The sequence below is a fragment of the Lynx rufus genome, unplaced genomic scaffold (genome assembly GCF_022079265.1).
Source record: "Lynx rufus isolate CCGP_SWC_20201006 ecotype Redwood Valley unplaced genomic scaffold, mLynRuf1.p SCAF_6, whole genome shotgun sequence".
Lineage (NCBI taxonomy): Eukaryota > Metazoa > Chordata > Mammalia > Carnivora > Felidae > Lynx > Lynx rufus.
Genome location: NW_025814878.1, coordinates 10684179 through 10701608, shown reverse-complemented (window position 1 = coordinate 10701608; position 17430 = coordinate 10684179). Strand labels below are relative to the sequence as shown.

The 17430-nt window shown below is 47.0% G+C and overlaps 1 protein-coding gene across 1 annotated transcript in view; it reads left to right on the top strand.

Moving 5' to 3' along the window:
* PPP1R14C (protein phosphatase 1 regulatory inhibitor subunit 14C) overlaps positions 1–17430 on the top strand; it is an 88169-nt gene that overhangs the window by 45632 nt on the left and 25107 nt on the right. The window contains exons 2-3 of the mRNA XM_047103197.1: positions 12328–12411; positions 14225–14257. Coding sequence (XP_046959153.1) covers positions 12328–12411; positions 14225–14257 — 117 coding nt within the window. The remainder of the gene's footprint in view (positions 1–12327; positions 12412–14224; positions 14258–17430) is intronic.

Sequence of the window (17430 nt, the reverse complement as noted above, 5' to 3'; positions counted from 1 at the left end):
CCGTGGAGGCCCAAGTGGGGAGCATGTTGATGGATCGGGGCTGGGGGTGGTCAGGGAACGTTGGTTTTAAGAGGGATGGGAAGCCACGGAAAGGTCCTCAGCAGGGCAGTGACACCTTTGTGTTCTTAAAGCTGCTACAGAGGAGAGACTGGACTGAGGGAGAAGAATGAGTGTGTGGCAATGCTTGGAAGAAACCTGTAATAATTTAGGCAAAAGATGACCTAGTGAAGACTGGAGGGTGGTGGAGGAGGGAAAAGTGCAGATTCAGGAGGCATTTAAGCCAGAGAACTGATAGACTTGGTGATGGATTGGATGAGGGGGGCAGAGGGAGAAGAAGGGTCCGGGGCCAGGCGTTCTAGAATGGTCACACCACCTATGCAGAGCAGCACCCCTTACACGTAAATGCTTGTGGCAACTGTTGTTAACGAAGACTGGAATCTGACCCAAGTCACTCGGGCCCATGTGCCCTGGGCCCTGCCCTCTGACCCCAGCGTGGCCCTTGGACCAAGAGTTCCCCTCTCCCATCCCCTCTCTACTGTGTGACGGAAGCAATGAAAGGAACTTCTGGCACCTTCTCCTCCTCAGGCAGAGTGTCTCGGTGGGTGGCCCTGAGCTCTCACCTGTTCCCCAGAAGGTACCTGAATGGCAAGTACCCCCATACACCCCCTCGGCTTCCCCTCCCCCCCCCCCCCCCCCCCGCCTCCCCTGTTGTTAAATCTAGTCTTAGTCCGGTGTGTTTATTATGACTGATGAGTCAGCACTGACACGTTTTTGATAGGTGAGCTCCATAGTTTCCACTAGGGTTCACTCTTCGTGTTGTACGTTCCGGGGCACGTGTCTGCCATTACAATGTCATACGGTTTCACGGCCCATAAATGCCCTGAGCTCCGCCTTTCCATCCCTCCCCTCCCCCCGCCCCTGGAAACCACTGATCTTTCCACTGACTCCATGGTTTTGCCTTTTCCAAAATGTCCTGTGGTTGCAACCATGCCGTATATAGGCCTCTTCAGATTGGGATTCTTTCACTTAGCAAAATGTGTACAAGGTTCCCCCATGGCGTTTTGAGTCTTGAGAGCTCATTTCAACAACAGTCTCGGTCTGTCTGCACCTGGAGGCCTCCGTATGGCAATTCCAACGTCTTTTCGGTGCCTGGCATCTCTTCCAAACGGCCGCTCCTCGTCTTCTCAGTCTTACTCTTCGGTGCACCTGTCGGCCCTGACCACATGTGGCCATAGCAGATTTAGGAGCCTGCCCAAGATAGGAGATGGGAACACGTCCAGATGCGGTATTCCGCGCTCTGGAAGCCCTACACCATGGTCGCCCAGATTCCCATTGGCACGATTCGGTCATGAGTCATGTGGTATGAGAGAGCTGCCTTGTGAGAGCTGAGCTGTCATAGGCACTTGCCTTTGTGGCACCCCGGGTCTGAGTGTTTCCAGCCTAAAGAGTTCTGCTTGGCCCCTGAGCAGTTTTCCTAAAAAGGTGACTGTGGATCATCTTCTATCAAAGACCATCTACGCCATATTACTGAATAGATGGGAAGCAGGAGATAGCCGAGGGTGACCTCTTAGAGGCTGCACGGCCATTGCCTCTTGCTCTCTTTGGGGGACACCAGCCCTCTCTTGGAACACCCTTTTATTCTCTCTCAGTGTCCTTATTGGCTGCCTGCAGCCCAGTAGCAATTTGAGCTCATCGCTGGGCCGCCTCGCACACGTCCTTGACCTGCCTGGTCCCTCCTACCTTTTGTTTTAACGTACCTCTGAACGTGTGTGTCCACCAGCTCCCCCAGTACTGCCTGGGGAGCTTACAAGTGGTGTTCCCTGTGATGTGGGTGCTGCTGTGGGGGAGCTGGAGGTCTAGAGGGATCACACTGCTGTGAGTCAGCACAGGGAGCAGGAGGACGGCGGCCGTCTGTCCACTGAAGCTAGAACCTTTAAGGCGTCAGTTATGACGAAGCCGAGAAGCTGGTCCTTGCCATCTTACGATCTGCCCCAGCTCTCACTTATTTTCAAATACCTTGTTAGGATAACCACTTCTGATTTTCTTGTCACTTTGGCATTGTTCATGACCAGCTGTGCACGTTTAGTGTTCATACGCAGAAATGCAGAGCAAAGTGTTATTGTTTCCAGAAAGCTCTGCCTCTGGAGATTTTTGCTTACGTTTCTTTTATTTTTTTTCTCTCCCCCTTTAATCCTTGTGGTTTTGAACAAGCTGGTGATGCGTTAGGTCTTCGCATGCAATTTTTAGGCATAAGGAGTGAACGATTCCCTGGAAGAGACATTTACATTCAATTTTTTTAAAAGAGGGATCACCTGATCAACCGTGCTCAAAAACCTTAGCCATGTCTGAGGTCATGTTACTGATCCCTGAGATTTGTGTGACATGCGCAGCCCAGGCACCAGCGTGCTGGCTTTTTCTATTTGGACCCATTTTACAGGCATAGGAAATAAGGGTTCGGAGCGTGACAGCTCACAGAGGTTTTAAGTGGAAGGAATTCTACCGAACCGGAGTCTGTCTCTTGCCAACCTCCATGCACCAACGGGTCTCATTTGGGCTGAGAAGCAGGGAAGATGGAGATTTGCATCACTGGATTCCCATTCTCTGCTCTGTTCTCCTAAACTCCCCGGGGTCCTTTCATCACAGAAAGACGTGGCTTCATGAGCCATTGAGACCAAGGGTGGGATATGTAACATTTTTCTTCCCTGACGTTGAGGCCCCCCCCCCCGCTTTTTTTTTAAATAAATAAATAAACATGTCTGGAGACCCATGACTGTCTCTCCGGAGATGTTCATTTGAAAACGAATTGCCACATGTCAGGTTTTAGGAAGGGCAGAGATTTGGGGGTGGCGGACGAGGAACAATTTACATGGGGGGGGTGGGCTGGGAGGCGGGGTTCAGATTTGGGACAGCACCTCCCTGGCTTGGCTCTGTGCTGTCTTGATGCATTCCCACACAGCTCCTGCCCCTAGCATCTCAGTGGCCTCCCCCCACTTCTCAGCCCAGGCAGCCCCTCACCCGGATGCTGGTCCTCAGCAGCCGAGTCTGCGCCCCAGCGGCCCCCGCCCAACACCCTACCCACCTGCTCTTCCTGTATAATAGGTGTCGCACTGGACGCCTGCACCTTGCGGGAGGCCCCAGCTCAGCCAGCCTCAGCAGCCGCTGTAGCTGCATGAACGTGTCCGTTTGCTCTTTGAGATCTAGGTTCGCGGTGACCCAAATAAGAAGAGAATGTCTATGGTGCTACAGCTGCCTGGTCTAAGGCAGCGTTGTCTCGGACCAGGTGATCTCTGTCGCCGCCTACGTGGACTCTTCACGCCCTCACCTCCCACAGCCCAGGGTGATCCTTTTTTTTTTTTTTTTTTTTAATTTTTTTAATGTTTATTTTTGAGAGAGAGAGAGAGAGAGAGAAAGCGAGCATGAGTAGGGGAGGGGCAGAGAGAGGGAGACGCAGGATCCGAAGCAGGCTCCAGGCTCCGAGCCTTCAGCACAGAGCCCGATGCAGGGCTCGAACCCGCTGACCACAAGATCATGACCTGAGCCGAAGTCGGACGCTCAACCGACTGAGCCACCCAGGCGCCCCTGATCCTTTTTAAAAGGTAGATCAGATCATGCCATCACTCGGCTCAAACTCTCTGTGGCTCTTCTCTCGCTCAGGGGACAAGTCAGAGTCTTGACAGGGGCCCCTTACAGGAGTCCAGGCTCCTAGCAGGTTCTCAGATGCGCCTGGGCCCTTGCTTCTTCCCCTGATGACTTCCTCCAGACATCGACATGGCTCTCCTCACTTTCTTCAAGTCTTCATTCGGGTTTTTCTCTCACCCCACATAACATGCTAGCCTTCCTATTCCCTGTCCCTCCCCTCTGCTTATTTTCTTTTTGCCTCCTAAGTATTTATCACCGTTTGCTATGCTGTATATTGTACATCTGTGTTTATGGTCTGTCTTCCAAAATCAGGGTTTGATGTCCACAGGAACAGGTATTTTTGTCAGTTCTTTCTCTCTGACATCCAGAAAGTGCTTGGCAGGGAGCAGGTATTCGGCGAATAGATGCTGCACGGAGTTCTAGAATAATCTCACGAGACCAGTAAAGTGACTCTTTCTCTCTATGCCTTGCTATTCAATGTAGTATATCGTTGATTGTTAGGGCAGTAGCTCTCCCCTGGGCTGCTGTGACATGAGGCTGTGTCACAAGAAATTTGCTCAACGACGATAGTCAAAAGTACCAAATAAAGCAAGGGAACTATCAAAAACCCGAAACATATTTCGCGGTGTGTGTTAAATCATGTCCTTACTGCTCACTCATATTACATCGTGTTTTCTTGACCCAGAGGAAAGGGGTGGCGCTCTGGGTGGGGTGCTAGGTGGATGTGGGTGGTAACAGTGGATGTCCCGTGGTTTTCCCCCTTCTCTCCCGCAGCTGGCGTCTGCGCTCTGAGCGCTTCAGAAATGAACTTTAGCTGTGAGATGTGTGGGATAAAGGGAGGTACGGACTTGCTCTTCTGGGTGGCCAAAAATAGCATCCTCTGTGGGTATTATCTAAAATATCTCTTCCCTTAGCTACAGGACAAAGTTTGGTTTAGGCTATTGCATTTTTTTTAAAGGAAGATTTTGGGGAGATAGTGCCTTTTGGCTCTGAGCAAGCTTCCACCGTTGAAGCTTATTTAAATTTCAAAATAAGTGGGTATTAGGGAAATACTAGTGATATGGGATCACACCCTTCACCAAGGGTGTTGGAGCCCGGTTGACCTACGCTTACTTCCGCCATTTTGGTTCCATACTATTCCAGCCCCTCTGGATGTCCAGCCGCCAAGGCAGGGGTATGCCAGGGCCCATGCCTGTTTTAAACATTAGGCTCTTCTCCATTCCTTCTGCTCAGCTTCCCAGCCTTTGAGTCTCCATTTGCTTTGTTCTTCACCTCTTGGCCTCCCGGGTACCCTCCTCGGTCTTGATTCTCGTGTGTGCGCTCTGGTCTGCACAATCGACAACTGCAGATGACTTTCCTAGTTTCTTTGTTTTGCTGGAGCACTGCTTCCCCAAATGGGAGGCAAATCGTGAAGACATAAGACCTGATGAGTCTTGAAATGTCCGTGGTGTTTCTCTGACTCTTAGTTGGCAGGTTGGTTTTTTTTCCCCCGTTTTTTTTAAAGAAGGCTCTGAGCCCAGTACAGAGCCCAACGTGGGGCTTGAACTCACGACCCTGAGAGCAACACCTGAGCTGAGATCAAGAGTCAGACGCTTAACGGACTGAGCCACCCAGGAGCCCCCTTAGCTGGCATCCAGTTTGGAAATTGTTTCCCCTGAGGATTTTAAAGTTACTGCCCCCTTGCCTGATGATGCTGACTCTCTGACTGCCTGTGTGTGACCTGTGTCTCCTTCTGAAAGCTTCCAGGATCTCCTCTCCATCCCCGATGTCTTGAAATTCCACAACGATGCGCTGTAGGGTGGGCTAGGCTTCTTTTTAAGTAGAAAAAAACTTCTTGCATTTTCCAGGGCCGATTCAAACATTTTAATATTATAATATTTAAAAATGTACGACTTAAAACCAAGTATAGCTCTTTATACTTACGGTTCTTCCAATTATACTATCAAATCAAAATTGCAAATCATCCATAAGGCATAGAACGTGAATTTAGCGTGAAAGCTAATGTCATTCCTTTTGCTGTTGGGAAGGAGGCACAGCCCTGCCCCTACCCCTGTGGCAGATGCCTTCTGGCTTCACCTGGCGTTCAGAAGTCACGGAGGTATAAATCGAACAGTCATTAAATCTTTGGCCTTTTTCTCACTAGCCCACGACAATGAATGCAATTCTGCTCGATGCCAGTGTGTAAACACAGAGTTGGGTTGGTTAAAGCATGGTCATCCGGACAATTCTTAGAAGAAATACGCTTGCTTTTACAGAAGTTTTGGGGACTGTCATTAAAATGACAACATGAAATGTAACTATCTTCATGGGGAACTCACAGAATCCCTCAGATTCAGCGGGCCTCTGTTCGTTTCAGCTTTTTCCTAAGCCAGTCTCCCTGTGCGCTTGCAGCAGGGGTGTGTGCTCAGAAGTGCCGGCCATTCCCAGCCTCACCCCTGCCGCCCCGCGTGTCCCAGGCTCTAATCCCATGGGACTGCACATCCCTACTGGAGGTGGAGACCGCTGAGGACCGTGAGCCTCTGGCACTCTCAGGGAGCCGTCTGGCCGTGTGTCACAGAGCTTGACAACCAGAATCCACGTTCAAGCTGTTTTAGCCTGAGCTTCCCTGCCCCCTTCACTGCTGTGGAGGGAAGTGAGCATTTGTATTTTTTAAGAATACAAATGTTCGTGACACGGCTCTTGACAGGGTTCGGGGTGTCAATTTCCTGGCCCGTTAGAAGTGTGTGCATGTGGTATGCGAGTGTGTGTGTGCACACACGCGAGAGTGTGTGAGTGTGTGTGCACATACCAGAGTATGTGTGTGCACATGGGAGAGTGTGTGCGTGTGTGTGCACGTGAGAGTGTGTGCCTGTGACAGTGTATGCATGTGAGTGTGTGAGTGCCTGTGACTGGGTGTGCTTGTCAGTGTGTATGCACCTGTGACTGTGCACATGTGAGAGTGTGTATGCATGTATGGGTGTGTACCTGCACATGTGAGAGTGTGTGCTAGTGTGTGCACGTGGAAGTGTATGTGCATGCGTGTGTATACCTGTGGGAATGTGACAGTTGTGCATAAATGTGTGTGAGCGTATATGTGTGACTATATGCACGTGACAACGTATGCACATGTGAGAGTGTGTGCAAGTGTGCATTTGACAGTGCATATGTAAGTGTGTGCATATGCATATGTAAGAGTGAGTGCATAAGTGTATGTGCGTGGGTGTGCGTGTGTGCATATGGGTGTGTATGTGAGCATGTGTGTGCATGAGTGTGTGTGTGCATGAGTGTATGCGTGAGTGTGCACGTGCACATGAGTGCATATATGGGTGTGTGTGTGTGAGTGTGCACATGGGTGTGCACATGAAAGTGTGTGCATGTGTGTGTATGCATGTGGGAATGTGTGCGGGTGAGAGTTGTGCATAAGTGTGTGTGAGTGTATATGTGTGGGAATGTATGCATGTGAGAATGCACATGTGAGAGCGTGTGCAAGTGTGTGCATGTGTGCATATGACAGTGTATGCATATGTAAGAGTGAGCGCATGAGTGTATGTGTGTGGGTGTGTGTGAGAGAGCCTGTGAGCGTGTGAGAGTGTGTGTGTGCATGAGAATGTGTGCACATGTGAAGGAGTGAGCATACCTGAGTGTGTGCGCACATGAGAGGTGTGTGCGTGAGAGTGTGCGCACATGTAGGAGTGTGTGCGTGTATGCAGGAGAGCGTGCGTGTTCACCTCAGGCCGGCGGCGCGTCGGGAACCTGCGTGGGTTGCATGAGCGCGTCCTCGTGCCTGGGCCCGTCGGGAGCGCGCGGCCACTGCTGCTGCCACCCGCTGCAGATTCTGCCCGCACCGGGCTGTGCCTCCTCCGCTCAGCACAGCAGTGCGTCCCTTTGTGGTGGCGGCGTGGGGGTCCCGCGTCTGCTCACAAGCTGGTGGGGGACAGGGTCCTGCGGACGGCTTACCTCCGAGCTGCTTGTTGGTGCAGTGCGTTCGAGGCCCCGGATGTGCTCCTTCCGATTGCATCTTTCTCCAGAACCTGGCTGGCTCAAAACCTGGATGGCCTCTTACCTTTTCCTTCTCCCTCATCCACCCGGTTCATTTCCAAATTCCATCTGTTTTCCCTCCCTGTTAGTCACGGTTTATGATCTTTCCATTCTCGCCACACTGGCACTCAAGCCCTGTTACTCACACTGGGATGAGCTCGTGCTTCTCACCGGCCTCCTCGTCTCCTCCCTTCCACCCTCCCCAGGGCCCTACAGCCGGGCTGGCTCCCCTTCTGGCATTTCCCACCCTTGCCCGGGAGCCCTCCGGGGCTCGTCTCTGCAGGCTGAGGAAAAACTGCAGCCTCCGGGGTGAGGGATTTTGTTTGTCCGTTTCAGTGTCTTAAGGAATTGTTAACCAACCTTGAAAATGCCGTGATATCTTTATATTAAAAATCTGGATTTTCAGCTTTTCCTGAAAAGTTAGAAAATGTGGCAGCGCTAGGCACGTGTTCCTAAAAGGCAGGTCACGCTAGGCGGGAATGGAATGTTCTTTGCATGTTTTCTCCAGTTGTGGCTGTTGTTCGTCCCCCTCCAAACCTGTCCAAATCCTGCTATTTGGCGAAACCCTCCCAGGCAGCCCAGGGTGGGAATGTTCCCTCCCCTTAATTACTAAAGCACACGGGGGTTGCCTTTCTCTTTTGGTGCCATTGCCTGTTGTTTTGCTTTGAGCTTAGGCTGACAGTCCCTCCTGGGTGCGTGTGACAGCGCCCGAGGCGCGATGCCTCGCATGTCGTGGATTCTCAGCTGACGTTGTGACCAGAAAGATGCACAGAAGTGATCCAGGGGCGTGGTCCGTGGGTAACAGGAAGGCCTCTGACTAAATGAGGGATATGTTAGCTGATGACTCAGCCCAGGGACCTTGAAGAGATTGGTTCACTCTTTGTCACCATAACCACTGTTTGGGGACTGATTTTTAATGCGGGGAGATCTGCAAACACAACTAAACTCTGGTAGGAGAGTCAGCTGCGGCTGTGGTTACTTCCTTGTGAATGAGGTAATCTGTCCCTAAAGTTATCTATTCCGTGATGCTGCTCAATACATCAAATAGAGCTAAAGAGAACTTCAATCAGTATTCAAGAATATTCCTGCACTCCTCATTGAAAATTTGAAATACCGCATATTTCTATCCTTGAGGGCGTTTTCTTTACTCCTGTCAAGTTCCTCTGAGAGGGAAGGAGGATTTGCTTCCGGATGTCTGGGCCGGGGGGGGGGGGGGGGTGGGGGGTTGGTGGGTAAGTTCTAGGACAGTCCTGTCCAATGGACCGCAGAGTTCTGCATCTCGGGAGCCACTCACCGCTTGCCACATGTGGCCGTCGGGCACTGGGTTGTGGCTAATGCGACCGAGGAACTGAAGTTTTAACTGTATTTCATTTTAGTGAATTTAAATTAAAATAACCACATGCGGCCACCATACTGGACAGGCCAGATCTCCAGGGTTGGAGAAAATGGGTCAAATGCAGTGCCTGGGGGAGAGCGGTGTGCAATCCTAATGAGAGGATGCCTTATTGCAGATGCGTCCTGTAGGGGCGGGACTCTGTGTTGCTGCACAAGTAAAAGCCCGTTCGACCAAACCCGGCAGGGCATCAGAGCTGAATAATGTTTGCTGGGAAACCCACTGCTGTACTCTTCTGAGGACAGCATCATTTCCACTAAGAACAGCAGACACTGAGGGGCACCCTGGCGGCTCAGTCGGTGAAGTGGCTGACTTTGGCTCAGGTCATGATCACGTGGCTCGTGAGTTCGAGCCCCGCGTCAGGCTCCGTCTGATAGCTCAGAGCCTGCTTAGAATTCAGTGTCTCCCTCTCTCTCTGCCCTCCTCCACTCGCTCTCTGTCTCTCTCTCTCTCTCTCTCTCTCTCTCAAAAATAAATAAACATTAAAAAAAAAACTTACAAAAAATAGCATAGCAGACGCTGGGTTTCCCTTGGCTGTGACTCCTTGAGCAGGTTCTATATCTGTTTCCTGTGCTTGACTACATCGAACCATGACTTAAAATACATACTCTGCGTCCACACCAGATACATGCTGTGTGTCCACACCAAATATAAATGCCAAACCCAAAGGACCGTTTTGGGGGAGGAGTGGAGAAACTTAGGGCAATTCTGGGTAGATCGTTAGATAGAAACTTGTGGGTTTATCTGTTTTTGCTTGGCTTTTCTTGAGGGGAGTCAGCCGAAGCTGGCTGTGGGTACTTTGCCCTTATATGGTGGTGTTGAAAGCCACCCAGTGCTGAGGATGTAATTGAATTAATCTTTAGCCACATTTTCCGGAACACAACCCAGTGTGTGCTGAGATCTTCTCCAGGGGACCGTGGCCATCACTTTGGTGTTCATTGGCCGGGGCGGGGGGGAGCCCCACGGGCTCTGACCACACTGTGGCTCCCCAGCTGTGGTCTGTGTTTGTGGGCTGCTGAGTGTTTTATAATATAGTGAGTTCCGTTGTTGGCGTTTCAGTCCCCATCCGTCCTTTCACTGTGGAAAGTCTGGTAGACCCTTGAGATCTGTTCCATCATCTATTTGTGGCCTCCCAAATGACTCCTTTCAGCCCGGATTTCACATATACGCAAAAATAGGAAGTGGGGCACAGGCAGCATAGAGTGACAGAGTGCCAGCATGGTGGAGGGGAAGTGGTGGTGGCCAGGGAGGCTGGTACTCGCGGAGGGAGGGAGGCGGCATGCACATCCCGTGTGGTCTTTCCCAGAGTCCTGACTACAAGTACAGCTTCGGGATCCTCCCGGCATCCTCAGCCTGGATGGAGGCCACATCCGTACCCACATCCATTTCCAGCTCCTCTCCCCTTCTAGAAGGATGGGTAATGGGAATGGTGGAAAGTTCCAATCTTCTACTCATGGTTTGGTCTTCCTTGTGACCAGCCTCCATCCAAGAGCCCACAAGAGTTACCTCGTTAGAACTAAAGATGAACCTACCAGCCAGAAAATTCTGTGTCAGGAATGGGGGGTCAAAGACTAACTGTTAGAACAAAAGATTCTCCTGGCACCCCCATTCACATGTGCTTTAGGAGCTCTGGGCCAGGAGCCAGGGGTAGAGACCAATATATACATTTCTTATTATTTCACAGCACTATATAATATTCCTCAGTTTCCTCCAAAAGCTTGGATCCTCTTTTGTGTTGGAATAGAAAGAAAAAAAAAGGATTCTTTTTGAAAGCACTATTAGTAAATGCGTTTTACTAGAGAGGAAATAGGAAGTCAGCCTTGCCCCTGAAGACCAGGTGATGCAACCCACAGAGTGGCTAAGCCCAGGTGTCCCCCACACAACTCTGCTTCTCGCTTCTGCAGACCCTCCTTGGCCATCACTATGGCGGAGAGGCACCGGAGAGGAGGTGACTCATAATGGGAAGGTGAAATACAAAATCGCAGCACTTTCCTAAATACAATTTTATGTCAATGTTCTCAGAATGGGGAAGGTGAGATAACAGAAGGGCGAGATAGCAAAGATCTACTTTGCTGTAGAAGTACGGAATCCAAATTGGTGACATCTTTCACCACATTCCAGCTGGACTTTCTGCCCTCTCTTCTGGATTGGATGTCTTTGGTTGCAGGGATATTGAACTTGACTCACATTGGCTGAAACAGGAATAGGCATTTACTCCAAGGTGGGGGGGGGGGCTTCAGAGGTGGTTTGACTCAGTGACTCAGTGACTTGTCCAGAACCCTGGTTTTTCTTATTTCCCCTTACTCTGCCCACCGTGAGTCAGGCTCACTCCCTTCTTGGTTCAGTGATGGCTGCCAATAATTTCTGGCTAAGTTTCCTCTTTCCACTCGCAGTTTAGAAGGAGTGAACAGGGTTGCTTCTTGTGGAAAGAGGCTCTTTTCCCAGTGCTCCCATCAGTCTCAGTTGGATCTCCCATCCCCTCCTGAGCCGATAATTGGAGCTGGGGTGGTCCTGACCCAAGTACCATGTGTCAGAAATCTTCAGAATCAGGTTCCCCAGACCCAGAGCTGTGAAGGGAGATGTGGACCCTGAATAAGGATCAGGCAGGGACACCTGGGTGGCTCAGTCGGTTGAGCGTCCGACTTTGGCTCAGGTCATGATCTCGCGGTCCGTGAGTTCGAGCCCTGCGTCGGGCTCTGTGCTGACGGCTCAGAGCCTGGAGTCTGCTACGGGTTCTGTGTCTCCCTCTCTCTCTGCCCCTCCCCCACTTGTGCTCTGTCTCTGTCGCTCAAAAATAAATAAGCATTAAAAAAAAAAAGACCCGGTAGCCACCAAGCAAAGAGTAGATGTTGGATAGGAAACTGCAACTCTCACTGCTCTGTCATCTGCTGAGCCCCAGTGATTGTCACAATCGCAGTTTTCTGCCAGAAAGTAGGCAATTGTTATCTTTGAAATGTTACATTCGACTGCTTTGGAACTCTTAAATCGTCTTTGCTCCCTCTCCCCCCTCCCTTCCTTTTCCCCTCCTTGTTTTGTCTTACCTCTTCCCTTTTCTTCTTCCTTTTTCTTCTGGTTTCCCGTTTCTCCCTTCTTTCTCTTCCTCCTACTCTACCTCTTCTCCTTTCGCTCCTCTTCCAGTCTCTCTTTCCCCCCAAATGTTGATTCCCCCTCCCTTAACTGATGATCTGCTCATTTGTTTAAGTTAACTAAATTGGTTTGGCACAATGTAGTTTCTCACTAAATAGAATGCCTTCCCATTTGTCCCCCCCCCCCCCCAGGAAGAAGAAATGCCAGAAGTAGAAATTGACATCGATGACCTTCTTGATGCAGACAGTGAAGAAGAGAGAGCTTTAAAGTTACGGGTAAGCAGCTTTCAAAATCTAGAACTTGCCGGCCATGGATGCTTGAATGCGCTCGGATCTCCAGGGCGTGTGCTGATCCCACCCTACTGCAGGGCTGGCACCAGGACTTGAGCACTGACAGTTTGCAGAGAGGGAAGCGATGGAGTGCTAGGTGTTCACTGTCACGAACTGCATCTCTGATGGTAAAGCAGCTCTTGACTACAGTCAGTTCTCAAACCACCTAATGGGTGTGAGCTTCCGTAGCCAACACCTTCTTGGAACAAAAGCCGGTTCTATCTCCAGAGGTCCATTTGCCGGGGAAGGGGGCGACGCCCCACAATTGTGTGGGAAGGGGGAGGTGCCGAGCCAGACCTGGAGGATCCAAGCCCAGGACTCTGGTCTCACGGTTCTGGATTATATCACCCATGAAATGAGAGTTCTAGAAAAGATCGTTTACAACATCATTCTCTTTTATTAGAGGATATTCACCTGTTAGCATTCTAGTACAACCATGGATAGATGTCCCATGTTTCCTTAGTCCAGAGCAATACAACATTATTTCCCTTCCCCAGGAGGTCAAATCTATCATTTTAAAATCTGCATTTGGGAGTTTCGAAAGCCAATTAACTTTTGGCTTGTCATTACTCTTAATGTTCACTGATAATTACTGTTAATGGCTGTTGGTTATCACCAATGGCAGATGATCTCTAAAGGCAATTAAAGGGCATATTTTAATGTATTAATGTGTTCAATGTGTTAATAATTACCAGTCCCTTGAGTGGTGAAAAGTCTCAGTTTAATGATTATTTGTTGTTGGTAAATTTAGCTGGGAAATGATAGCATCTAGTTATGAAAATTAAAAGAATACAGAACAGGCACCAGTTCTATAGAAAATATAGTGACATAAAAAAGGTTTTTTTTTTTTTAAATTGAGAACTTGGGGTGCCTGGGTGGCTCAGTCGGTTGAGTATCCAACTCTTGAATTCAGCTCAGGTCATGATCTCATGGTTCGTGAGTTTGAGACCTACATCGATCGGGCTCTGCTCTAACTGCACAGAGCCTGCCTGGGATTCTCTTCCCCCTCTGCTCCCCCACTCAAGCTCATTCTCTCTCTCTCTCAAAATAAATAAACTAAAAACAATAAAATAGAGGACTTGAAAGGGGCTTTAGCTACCATCAGGCCACCCGCTTTGGTTTCCAGGCAAGGACACTGAGACCTGCAGAGGTGTGACAAGGTGAGTTGTGGTTGAATCGCAGCCGGGTGCCCGGCTTTCCATGTCCAGGGTGATTATTACCACTTCCCACAGGCTGTCTCAACTTCAGTATACACAGTTTATTATTAACCAAGTTGGTAGCCCAGAGGAGAGGTATGCGTTTGTGTTCTGACGGGTTCCAGGCAGTCCTGCGCAGGAAGGTACAACTTTTGATATCTTCAAGATGAGCAACAGCTGCTGAAATGAGGTGCGATTCTAGATTGTCGCTATGAAATCTGGGTTGCCCATGTTTAGGAGAATACCATACAGATAAAAGGACTTTTAATTTCACTTTTTTTTAATGTTTTTGTTTATTTGTTTGTTTTGAGACAGAGAGAGACAGAGCATGAACAGGGGAGGGTCAGAGAGAGAGGGAGACACAGAATCCCAAGCAGGCTCCGGGCTCTGAGCTGTCAGCACAGAGCCCGACGTGGAGCTCGAACTCACGGACCGTGAGATCGTGACCTGAGCTGAAGTCGGACGCTTAACCGACTGAGCCACCCAGGCTCCCCTAATTTCACTTTTTAAATGATACTGAATTTTAAGGTAATCAAACTTACCTTCTGTGTGTTTTCTTCTAGGAAGCTCTTGTAGACTGCTACAAACCAACAGAGGTAAACGAGTCACTTTTCCTAAATGCTGTGTTTGAAATCGTTGTTATGAAATCAGTCTGTGTATTTTTAAAGCTAAACAGCACTTCATGGGTTTGGTTATGTGTATACTAAGCAGAAGTTACTATCCGCAAGTGAAGTGCAGTATTAAACTTCCTTAAGTGTGTGTCGAAGCATGTCTGGTTCAGGAAGGCTCAAAACAAATGGAACTGGGTGTGTTGCTTGTTTTTATATAAAAACCAAATTCAAAGGTACTCGTGAGAGGGTTTGGAATCATTTTAGCAAAAGCCTCAGATTTATAACTGGAGAATACATTCTTTTAGTGTATAGATATGCAGTTTTGAGACACTAAAAGCAAATTCTGTCATTCAAAAGAATTACTTTTATTGGAAGAAGAAATTTTATGCCTTGTTTGTATATTTATCATCAAGTGTATAAATATTAGCGTAAAGAACAATGGATATTAGTTTGATTAGACCAAAGCATTTCATATATACTCCAAAGAGCAAAGGTACAAACAGTAGAGAAATTGAGGATTTGATCAGTTATGAAAAAGATTGGTAATTGAAGTCCTTTTCATTTGTTCCTGTGATCAATCAGAAAAATTAGGAGATTCATTAGATGTTTTTTTCACAAAAGTGTGTAAGATTTAAATGACTAGGGTGTTTTATGATCATTTGGCTTGAGGCCAAGTGCTTATTTGAGCTTCGATCTTACAATTTCTGTTTCCTTTACGTTGATTGCATCTCACACTCAGAGATTTTTAATTTTAATTTTAAAAATTAAAGTTATTAAATATATTTTTTAATTAATGTAATATATATTTATAGTTTTGAAAGCCAAAGATACAATTAGGCTTATAAAGAAAAAATAACATTGCCTTTCCCATCCCTGAGTTCCTCTTCCTAAAGGTATATATTTTATATTTATATATTCGTATATATATGTATTACAGGATTTATATATTTGTATATATATGTATTACAGGATGTATGTGTATATACATATATATATGTATATACAAATATATATATATATATTTGTATAGGCTGTTTTCCTATTATTTATTCTTATATCCCCAAATATTCATTTACTATTTTTTTTTTCATTTAGTGGCTTAAGGGGAAATATGGTAGTTCTTTCACTATCTGCAAAATTTATTTTCTCCCATCCCCTTAATAAAGTTATTGACCAGTATTTTGTTGAATCAGTGGTCAAGGTTTATACTATTATGATTTAAAGAAATATTTTTCAGGGCTAAGCCAAACAGTGAAATATGACCATGGCTCCTTTGTGGTATAACCCTTTGTTTTTCCTGGAATTGATAACTATCTTGTCTTTTATCTTGTCTAGTACCTATTGCTACTTTTTGTTGAATTCTCCAAGATCTTTGTCAAACATGTAGTATATTTTCTGTATGCTCAAACCCATCATTACTATGCCCCCACCCCAGACTTTCCTCTTGACACTCCTGTGAAACAATCTGGAGGAGTTACTCTCTGGATCTACTGAGTAGCTAACTGTACTGAGATTTCTGTTCACTGCTGTTCTGTTTGTTAGATGCTTTGTTTCTTAAATCTCAGTGTTACTCATTTTTGTGGGAGTACCTCATCTAGTAGCTTTTTGGGAAAGGATGAATAGAAGGTAAATTTTTTGAATCTTTACATGTATGAAAATGCATCTTGATGAATAGTTTGGATGGCATAGAATTCTGGGATAAAAGTCATTATTAAAACTCAATTTTAAGGGGCACCTGGGTGGCTTTTCGGTTAAGTGTCCAACTCCTGATCTTGGCTCAGGTCATGATTGCATGGTTCATGGGATTGAGTCCCATGTAGGGCTCTGTGCTGACAGTGTAGAACCTGCTAGGGATTCTTTCTTTCCTTCTCTGTCTGCCCCTCCCCTACTCGCTCTGTCTCTCTCTCTCTCTCTCTCTCAAAATAAATAAACTTAAGAAAACAAACAAAAACCCTCAAATTTAAGGCATCACCTTAATACTAGAAATTTTGTCATTTCTAGTATTAAAAAGTCTGATGTCACTTCCATTCTCAGACCTTTGTATGTGACCTGTATTTCCCCCCTCAATTAACTTTTAGGATTATCTCCTTACCTTGAAATTTTACAGTGATATGCTTTAGTGTGGGTCCTCTTTTTTTTTTTTTTTAATGCTTATTTATTTTTGAGAGAGAAAGAGAGATAGAACACGAGAGGGGAAGGGGCAGAGAAAGAGTGAAACACAGAATCCTAAGCAGGCTCTAGGCTCTGAGCCATCAGCACAGAGCCCAACGTGGGGCTTGAGCTCAGAAACTGTGAGATCGTGACCTGAGCTCAAGTTGGGTACTTAACTGACTGAGCCACCCAGGTGCCCCAGTGTAGGTCCATTTTTAATTCATGGCTGGGTACTTTGCAAGCTCTTTTAGTCTGAAGACCTATGTCTTTCAGCTCTTAAAAAATTATTATTTATTATTTATTTATTATGATTTTTATTAATTTCTTCCTTAGTATCCTATAATACTGTCTCTCCTGTTATATAGATATTACATCTCCTGGATGGAGCCTCTAATTTCTTATCTTTTTCCTTTTGTTGTCCCATCTCCTTGATTTTTTGTTCTACTTTCTGGAAGATATCTCTGACTTTATCTTCCAGTCTTTTTACTGATATTTTAAAATTTCAGCTGTGTTATTTTTAATATTCAAGAGCACGTTCTTGATCTCTGTTCACTATTTTGTTTCCGTATTTCTTGTTTTGTGGGTGCATTTTCTGTTTGCATATTTCTTGTTTTGTGGATGCATTTCTTTTCTCTTTGGGAATATTAATCAAATGTTTGATTTCTTTGTTTTTGCTTTTAAGATTTTTCGGTTCTCTGCATCGTCTCTGTCTTCTCTGAATCTCACCTTTTTTCTTTCTGTTTTTATTTGTCTTTGCTAACTTTTGGCAGTGTGTCCACGTTTGAGTGTTAGGAGCCAGTAAGCTGATTGAATCTGTTGTAGTGTGAGCACAGCTTGTCCATTGGCGGGTCTCACTGTGGAGTGACCAGGTTGCAAACCAGATTTTTTTCGGCGATATGTGCGTGTACGGAACAAGGGGGCTACTCAAAATGTCACTATTTGGACAGCTTTCTACTGGAGAGATTTTTTTTTTTTTTTTTTTTTTAAGATTTTGACTTTCTAAATTC